Source organism: Penaeus chinensis, chromosome 5 (genome assembly GCF_019202785.1).
Source record: "Penaeus chinensis breed Huanghai No. 1 chromosome 5, ASM1920278v2, whole genome shotgun sequence".
Classification (NCBI taxonomy): Eukaryota; Metazoa; Arthropoda; class Malacostraca; order Decapoda; family Penaeidae; genus Penaeus; species Penaeus chinensis.
In genome coordinates this window covers 33,565,956-33,575,955 of record NC_061823.1, presented here as the reverse complement: position 1 = coordinate 33,575,955, position 10,000 = coordinate 33,565,956, and the positions used below count along the sequence as shown (strand labels likewise).

The 10,000-nt window shown below is 40.3% G+C and overlaps 1 protein-coding gene across 1 annotated transcript in view; it reads right to left on the bottom strand.

Moving 5' to 3' along the window:
• Positions 1-284: 284 nt before the first annotated feature.
• Positions 285-10,000, bottom strand: part of LOC125025581 — a 10,019-nt gene continuing 303 nt past the window's right edge. The window contains exons 2-7 of the mRNA XM_047613606.1: positions 9,898-9,962; positions 7,501-7,579; positions 3,329-3,746; positions 2,368-2,501; positions 1,045-1,306; positions 285-627 (exon numbers count right to left, since the gene is read on the bottom strand). Of these exons, the coding sequence (XP_047469562.1) occupies positions 563-627; positions 1,045-1,306; positions 2,368-2,501; positions 3,329-3,746; positions 7,501-7,579; positions 9,898-9,962 (1,023 nt within the window). The 3' untranslated portion in view covers positions 285-562. The remainder of the gene's footprint in view (positions 628-1,044; positions 1,307-2,367; positions 2,502-3,328; positions 3,747-7,500; positions 7,580-9,897; positions 9,963-10,000) is intronic.

The following is a 10,000-nucleotide window of genomic DNA, read 5'->3' as shown; positions in this document are numbered from 1 at the left end:
TGTGGTAATAACACTGAAAATAATAATGAAAATGCTTACACAATGAAGGAAATTTGTAATGGCGATAATTATTTTACCTAATAGTGATTGTGACTGATAATCATGACCATAATGGCGACTGATAATGACAATGATTAATAATTAACAAGATAATTATATCTGATAATGAGGATGATGACTGACAATGTCAATGGAAATGAAAATGATTACGATAATGATAATGATGACGATGATGATAGTGATAATGTTACTAATAATAGTAAAAAAAGATGTAATTCCTATAGTACCAATAAATAATAATAATAATTAAAAAGCACACAATAATAACAATCATTATGATAATAATAACCATGATAATGTAGATAATGATGAATAAATCTAATAATAAATCAAATAATAAATAAATTTTCGTTTCTAAGCTCAGCCCATGTAAGTCAAGTCAAATAACACAGACACACATAGCACATCATCTGACATTCGCTTCGTAATCAATGACCCTCCTTCACACGGGCGTTTGACGGATGCCATGGGGCGTGGGCGTGGGCGTAGACGTGGGCGTGGACTAATGAAGGAGCCAACACGTGGAGATAAGGACAAAGAGCGTTTGGCTCAGTGACGTCACGGATCCTGAGGAATAGGAAAGGGAAAAAAGAGGTCAGATAACATACATAATGAAAACAAAAAACAAAAAAATAATAATAATAGGAAATTATGGTCATACTACACGTCATTATTAAAAAAAAATATATACTACTAGGGATTTCTAGAATCAGGATGTAATTCACCCGAGAAATACATTAGAATTAAGCCGGATAATTTTTGAAGCCATTAACGCTAATCAACGCACACGCAGTATTCCGAATGGTGACTTTCTCACGTGTATTTGATCTACTACATGCCCTTACATTATCATTTCACTATGTAAAAATAAAAATCATATATATAATACACACACACAGTTTTCTTTCTTTTTTTTGTGTGCGTGTGCGTGTGTGTGTGTATATATATAGAGAGAGAGACAGCGAGAACTCCTACCCCTTTTACCTTCCACAGCCGCAGACGACGCTGCTCTCCCCTCCATAATGGACGCGTGGTACGGCTGGTCCACGTGGATCACCACCTCGCTGCTATCCCAGTACAAATTGAGGATGGACGCCGTGCACTTTACCACGACCGACCCACGGCGAAGAAGACGAGGAAAGAGGGTGAATCTGAGGCCCAGCATCGCCGTCTGGAGACCTGGTGGGTGCTGGCTGTTGGATTCCTCCGCGATGGCGTTGTGGGGGATCAGCCACGATGAGTCCGCCTGGTGAGAGAGAAAGAGAAAAAGAGAGATTAGAATACTTGGAAAAAAAAGGAAAAAAAAAAAAAAAAGGGTGATCTTGGATTAAGCGTGTTGTTTTATCTATTTATTTATTTATTCATTATAATTTCTTTTACACGAGAGAGAGGGAAGGAGTGAGAAGGAGAGAACGAGAGGTCATAATGGTTTTATCTATTTATTTATTTACTTATTTACTAGTTATTTTTCTTTCCAGAGAGAGAGATAAAAGGAGGAGGAGTTAGAAGGAGAGAAAGAGAGGTTAGAATAGTTGACAGATTTGTTTATTTTGTTATATATATATATATATATATATATATATATATATATATATATATAGAGAGAGAGAGAGAGAGAGAGAGAGAGGAGAGAGAGGAGAGATAGAGAGAGAGAGAGATAGAGAGAGAGGGAGAGGGAGAGGGAGAGGGAGAAAGAGAGAGAGAGAGAGAGAGAGAGAGAAAAGAGAGAGAGAAAGAGAGAGAGAGAAAGAGAGAGAGAGAAGAGAGAGAGAGAGAGAGAGAGAGAGAGAGAGAGAGAGAGAGAGAGAGAGAGAGAGAGAGAGAGAGAGAGAGAGAGAGAGAAAGAGAGAGAGAGAGAGAGAACATTTTAATCATCTACAATATCTCGCTTTTAGTTAAGGTTTCCAAAAGCTGTAGAATAACTTTTATTGCTTTTACCATTTTATCTTTTAAGGACCAGTTTAATCTTATATATTATGAATTGTCATAACCTTATCTGTTAATTTTATCTTTATGTTATGTTCATGAACTATTCTTCATTATCATTACCCTATCTGTTCATGAATTATAAATCATAATTATTAATTCATGAATTATCATTACCTCATCTATTCACGAACTATCATTACCGTACCTATTCATGAATTAATATTTATGATTATCTATTCTTTTAAATCATCATTTCTCATTACCATTAGCCTATCCATTCATAAATCGTCACCTTATCGGTTTATGAATCATGATGAATAATTCTTTATCATCTATTATGATCTATTATTATCTACCATTATCTATCACTATCTTTACCTGCTCTCCGTTGACGTAGAAAGTGAGCTCGGCAGGAGGCTGCGAACGGGGCGAGGAACAGTTCAGCGCCACGACCTCTTCCAGCTGATACGTGTCCTGTGGGACGCTGATCCTCGGTTTCTCGTCAGGAAGGTCTGGGGATGTGGGCGAATAAGGGAGATAAGAGATAAGGGTAATGAGCAGGAGGTGGAAGGGTGGAGGAGAGGAGAAGGGTGTGGAAGGTTAGTTAGGGTTAGAGTGTTGAGCTGTACTTTAATATGGTGTGTGGGAGGGAGAGGGAGAAAGGGAGGAAAGGGGGTTGGGGCAGAGGGAGAAGGGAGAAGGGAGAAGGGAGAGGGAGAGGGAGAGTGAGAGTGAGTGTGAGAGAGAGAGAGAGAGAGAGAGAGAGAGAGAGAGAGAGAGAGAGAGAGAGAGAGAGAGAGAGAGAGAGAGAGAGAGAGAATGTCTGTGATTGCATGCACTGCCAAAATGGGATGTTCTTTAATATGGTTTCTGCAATTCTAATGTAATCTCCTAAGAGGGGGTTTACTAAATAAAAACTGTATATCTTTTATGCAGAATATCGTTACCCTTAAAATGAAATTATATTCTGACAGATTAAAACAATTACAGCACTAATGTTATACTATTCTACGCTCGCTTTCGTTAGAAATGTCCGTGAGATTATAAAAATTTAAGAAAAAATGTCTACCCTCAAAACTTTTAAAGAAAACGGGACGTCGTGATGCCAAGGCGCCTTTCTCTCGTTCAGTTGTGCTTATTCAATAATACAATACTACGAATATTACTAATAATCATGACGTCCCTATTACTATTACTACCACTACTACAAGTATACTAATAAGTATAATAACAATAATAATTACAACAACAACAATAACAATAACAACAGTAGTAGCAGCAGTCAGCAACAAGGCAACTGACAGCATAAACGAGGCAAGTCAGAGGCGACGCGACTCACCGACGACGGTCAGGTAGGTGACGTGCGACTCGGTGTGGAAGGACGGGGCCTCGGCGGACACCTCGCAGCGGAACACGCCGGCCGCCGCCAGCGTCACGGCTTGGATGCGGACGCGGCCTTTGTGCGAGGCGGACGCGTCCACCCGCAGGGGCTCGCCGCGGATCTTGAATGTCTTCACGGGCGGGTCTTCCGCGGGCGTCCAGCGGTAGAACTCGTCGAGGCCGAGGTACCACTTGAGGGCGTAGATGCTGTCGCCGTCGTCCGCCCACTCGCACTCCAGCCAGCCGCTCTCGCCCACGGCAAGGGGCGTCGACACGCCCACTTTGGTGATGTGCAGACCGCCCACCACGTCTGAAGGGAGAGGGAGGGTATTGGTAATTACTCTTCGGTTCTTTAAACAAAAATAAGAAACTAGGAATAAAAATTAACCTGCACTAACATCACAACATACATAAATGAAAACGAAACGCAAAACTTGAGATAAAGTAAAGAAAACGAACACCCTCCAAAAGGAAAACGAGAAACCTCCAACAGAAAATGGGAAATCAGCGTATGACAAAAAAAAAAAAAAAAAAAAAAAAAAAAAAAAAAAAACGGAATACGGCGATCACGTGACCTTGAAGCGTTTCACCTGCAGCAGGAGCGTCAGTACACGCCGACGGGACGCTATATGTCACCCATTCGCAGGAGCGACACCCGAGTCCAGGAAATCCCCTCGCAAACCACACATATCCTGCGTCCTTCTTCCCACACGCAGTAGGATTTTAGGTGTTAGCCGTGCGGAACTTTTCCCTCTCGCTGTGTGGCTTATACTGAATCTCCTTCACCTTTTTTTGGGGCGTTTCTTTCAGTATCTTTTCTTTCTTTTCTTCAGTGTATGTTTTTCCCTGTTTCTCTCAAATTTGTCCTTTTTTTCTTCCTTCCCCTCTATCTCTCTTTATCTATATTAATTTCACCCTTCCTATCAACTACCCTTTTCTCTTCCTCCTTCATCTCTCTCTTTCAACCCCCTCCCTCTCTTTCTCTGTCCCTATTCCTCTCTCTCTCTCTCTCTCTCTCTCTCTCTCTCTCTCTCTCTCTTCTCCTCTCTCTCTCTCTCTCTCTCTCTCTCCCACTCTCTCTCTCCCTCCCTCATTCTCTTTCTCTCTCTCTCTCTTTCTTTCTCTCTCTCTCTCTCTCTCCTCTCTCTCTCTCTCTCTCTCTCTCTCTCCTTCTTTCTCTCTCCTTCTTTCTCTCTCTCTCTCTCTCTCTCTCTCTCTCTCTCTCTCTCTCTCTCTCTCTCTCTCTCTCTATCTCCCCTCTCTCTCTCTCTCTCTCTCTCTCTCTCTCTCTCTCTCTCTCTCTCTCTCCCTCTCTCTCTCTCTCTCTGCTTGACATGGAAGCAAGCACGAACCCACAGCTTAAGCCAGACAAGCCACTGAAACACCCGATCCTCAGGCAGTTTAGCTACCAGGATATATTGCCTTTTTTCTTTCTTTCTTTCTTTCTCTTCCCCCCCCCCCCCCCCATAAACGTTGTCACTAAAGTGTGTTGTATTTTTTTTTCCCTTTCTTCTTTTTAACCGGCAACATTTTTTTTTCTTTTTATTTTTTACTCAACTTTCAATAATAGTCTGGCTTATCCGATTAATGTGTCGTCCACGGTTTATAGCATGAGGTGAACTGGAAGGTGGAAGGAGAGGGGAAGAAAGGAGAGGGAAGAGAGAAGGGAGAGAGAGGAGGAGGGGAAGGGAGGAGAGGGAGGAGAGAAGGGAAAGGGAGGAGGAGTGGAAGGGAGGAGAGGGAGGAGAAAAGGGAGAGAGAGGAGGGGAAGGGAAGAGAGGGAGAAGGAGAGGGAAGAGAGAAGGAAGAGAGAGGAGGGGAAGGGAGGAGAGGGAGGAGAGAAGGGAAAGGGAGGAGGAGTGGAAAGGAGAGAGAGGAGGGAAAGGAAGGAGAGGGAGGAAGGAGGGGAGGAGAGGGAGGAAAAAAGGGAGAAGGAGGAAGGAAAGGAGAAGAAGGAAGGAGGAAAGGGAGGGAGGAGAGAGAAAAAAGAAGAGAAGGAGAGAGAGTTGAAGGAGAGGAAGAAGGGAATAGAAGAAAGGAGGAGGAGAGACGGAAGAGGAAGGCAGGAGGAGAGGGAGCAAGGGAAAAGAGAGAGGGAAGGAGAAAGGTGAGAGGAAAGTAGGAAAAGAGAAGAGAAGGGAAGGATAGTGAGGGACAAATGAGACAGAGAGAAAGGGGAAGTGAGGGAAAGACGGATGGATAGAGAGATGGGTAAATAGGGAAAGAGGAAGAACATGGGGAAGAAAGGAAGGAGAGATAAGCAATAAGAAAGAGAGAAAGAGAGAGCGAAAAAAGAAAGAAAGAGAGAGAGAGAGAGAGAGAGAGAGAGAGAGAGAGAGAGAGAGAGAGAGAGAGAGAGAGAGAGATAGAGAGAGAGAGAGAGAGAGAGAGACAGAGAGAGAGAGAGAGAGGAAAGGGAGAAAGGAAAAGAGAGAGAGATAGAAGACACAGAAGGGAAGAAAGAGAGACAAAGAGACAACGATAAATCCGAAGAAGAGACAGACAAAGAGAAATAAAGGATTTAGAAAAAAAAGGAAAGAAAGATAAAGAAAATTCTGTTCACAACACCTCCCTGACTTGGCCACAAAGTCGATTAAAAAAAAAAGTTTCTTGTAACTGCACTGTGATTCACGCTTTTTTCCTCATATACTTTTGAAATATACACATAAATCCATCTCGCTTGGACAAAAAAAGAAAAAGAAAGAAAGAATAAAAATACAAGGATAAGATTAAATTACAAATGAGAGAGAGAGAGAAAGAGATAAAATAGAAGATATATGGATAGATAGATAAAGAGAGAGAGGGAGCGAGAGATTAATATAAAGATAGACAAACAACCAAGGAAAGACATACAAAGACAGACAAGAGAAAGATAAAGGAAAAAGAAAGAAAGAAGAGAAAAAGGATAGAGAAAAATGGTAAATTAGAAAAAGAGGGAGGGGGAGAGAAACAGCTGAGTTCTAGTGGCATTTTGACTATAATCGTGTGAAAAGATTTTTAAAAAGTCATATTTTATTCATGACTCTCATATGAACGTCGAATTCTTCTGTCTTCACGCTGCCTTTCGGAACATTAGAAAAAAAATTATTCGACCTAAACTTGCCATTTAAACTTCAGCCGAGACATTTACAATAGAAAAAAAACTACTACTATTAATGTTAATGATGATCAGAAAATGAAAAACTTGAGGATGCATTTTTAAAATTTCCGAATGTCATTTCATGGAGTTCTTTGCTTATATATTCTCTCACAATGTTCTACAATTATATATATATATTCATATTATATGTGTATTTATTTATATTACACACACACACACACACACACACACACACACACACACACACACACACACACATATATATATATATATATATATGTATATATATATTCCCTGAATCTCTTAAACATAAATTATATATGTAAGGAAGTGGAAGTACACTGCATGTATGTCTATTTTATATCTATGTAAAGCTCTCTCTCTGTGTATGCGTGCGTATTTGTTTATTTGTTTGTTTGTGTGTATGTATGTTTGTCTGTGCATGTCCATGTGCGTATATTAATAACCTTAAATAAGCAGACATACATAAATACAGACATGAAGACAGGGTAATTCTCTTAATACCATTGCCTTTAACCTCCCCGCTACTTAACTATCTCAAATACTACAAAACAAAGACATTATCACCTGAAACCTGAAACTTCTCAGCCAGTGCCTTAGGAAATATCATCAACGTGGACGCAACCACAGCGTATCATAAACCACGTAAATCTATATAACGTAAAACAAGACATCATCTCCTAAAAGTAACCAAGAAAAATATAAAAAAAGAGAGAAAGAAAAAAGTAAAATAAATAACATAAAATAACTTCTGCCCAAAACCGCTAAGTGTAAAAATAAAATCACGAGGCAAAATATTCGAGTCAAGCAAATTATTCCTTTTTTTTTCCCACGTGTTCCTCAAAGTGCCAATTGCAAGTGCACCTTATTATCCGTTAAGGCCACGGTGATCTATTGTGGAAACCTCTAATCGACGGAAATTAAAGTTGCTGTTGTTGTTTTTTTGTTTCCCCCCTCTCTCTCGTGTTGTTGGTAGACCACAATGGACGCCCTGAGTGGGTGGCAAATACCCTGAGTCTGAAGTTACTGCCGTCGCACAAGGGGCGTGGCTTATGCGGGTATTTGTATTTCGGGTCGACGTTTTCGGTGCTGAGGATTGAATCCGGATATATGCATATGTACATATGAATATGCCCGTACGTAGACGGACAAGACCTACGAACACTCACTCACTCAATCACTCTCTCTCTCTCTCTCTCTCTCTCTCTCTCTTTCTCTCTCTCTCTCTCTCTCTCTCTCTCTCTCTCTCTCTCTCTCACTCACTCACTTACTCATTCACTCACTCACTCACTCACACTCACTCACACACACACACACACACACACACACACACACACACACACACACACACACACACACACACACACACACACACACACACACACACACACGATACATGATGATAACGATGATGACATAGCAGTAGTACTAGTAAAAGCGCTAACAGCCAATAATATTACCACAAACAATAATAAGCAAAAACAACGCGTCATCTATTTTTTTTACTTTTTTTTCTCTTCCCTCTTTCTTTCACTATACAAGAAGCAATCGAGGAGGGAGGAAGACACAAAAAGAAAATACAAGGAATAAAAAAAAACTTTTCAATAGCACCAATAGAGTGGAAAGAGAGAAGAAGGGAGGGAGGGAGGGGGGGGAGCGGGAGGGAGAAGGCGAAGGAGAGAGAGAGAGAGAGAGAGAGAGAGAGAGAGAGAGAGAGAGAGAGAGAGAGAGAGAGAGAGAGAGAGAGAGAGAGAGAGAGAGAGAGAGAGAGAGAGAGGGGAGTAAGGAAGAAAGAAAGAAAACGAGAGAGACCGAGAGAAAGACAGAAAGATGTAAGAAAATGTAGCGTAATAAAATAAAATGTAGCGTAAAAGAGAGAGAGCAAAAGAATGAAAAAACAAAAAAACAAAACAAAATCAAAACAGAAACAAGAGGGAGAAACAGAACGAAAACGAAAAAGAAAAACAATTTCTGCTACCAATTGCTCAAATAGAGTGGAAAAGGAAATTATTCCGTTACTTAAATAGCTCTCTTCCTCCAAAAGGTGATCGGTGTCGCGTGACAGATGTGGCAGATGAGAAAAGCGGGGGCTGGGTAAAGGAAGGAGAAAGAGAAGGAGAAGGAGAGAAGAAGAGGAGAAGAAGAGGAGAGAGAGGGGGTGAACGGAGGAGGACGGAGAGAAGAAAGTAGAATAAGGAGGAAGAGGGAAAAGAAAACATTGATAAAGGAAAGAAGGAAATTGAAGGAGGAGAGGAGGAGGAAAAGGGAGGGAATGAACGGAGGAGGAAAAGGAAAGAGGGAGGAAAAGAGAAAAGAAAAAAAGGAATAGGAGGAAGGGGAAGAAAGGGAAGAGTAGGAAGAGGGAGATGGGGAGAAGGAAAGTGACGGAAGAAGAAGAAGAAGAGAAAAAATTAGAGAAAGAAGATTGAGGCGAAGGAAAGAAAAAAGAAAAAAAAGAAACGAAAAAGATTTATGGATTAACGAGAGAAAAGTTTCGAAATCTGATACGATTAAGAACCTATTTTGTGAATATTTTTTCATTGCATTAGCGCCGTAAAATGTTTTTGCTTGTTTGTTTGTTTGCCATTTTAGAAGGAATGATGAAGGCTGTGAAGAATGTGAGACCGAAGGACCGAGGAAAGAAAGGAGGAGGAGGAGGAATAGGAGAAAGGGAGGGAAAGGAACAAAAAACAGAAAAAAGAGGAAAAAGACAAAATAATTTTTGTTTTATATAAAACCAAACACCCACTATCAAACAAACAAAAAATCAACATTATAAAGTAATATTTACTCTTGCCGAAAAAAAATATATACGTATCCCCTCCGCTGCCGCCTCACCCCCCCCCCCCCCCATCTCTTTTCCAGGACCTAACATTGTTGACGTATACCCTTGTTATATGACTTAACTAGTAAGGAGATTATACGAGTTAAGTCATTATAACGTCGCCAATTACAACTTATTTCCCTCCCGCTTCTAAATTGGCCTTTTTTTCACTTTTTTTTTTTTTTTTTTTAACCTTACGATGAGTGTGAATCACAACCCTTTTTTTTTTGGTTGCCGTTGGTAAAAAACAAAACAATTAAGAATTATTTCAGTTCATTTGTGTAACTAAAAACCGTAAAATAGGAATTAAATACGAGTTTACAGATCGTTGCATATTGTAATTAGCGGGAACATTCTACGCGCTGTTTTCCTTAAAAACAGAAGGGAGGGTGGACTAAAAGACCGCGGGTTATATGGATATCTTTCTTTTACTTAAAAAAAAAAGTAAGAAAAAGGAACAATAACAAAATTATAGAATTCTCGAGTACATAATACCTCACGTAGGACTTCATCAAAACGTAAACAATGTGAAAAAATCTAAAATGGCATTACATAAAGCAGTAAATAAGTAAAAATTAGTAACCCAGCGGTATTTCTCAGCTGACCATAGACTATGGCAGTGTGGCGGACATTGGCCGATCCACGAGCCTAAACAATATTCTCTGGGAATAAAATCTGAATATTGC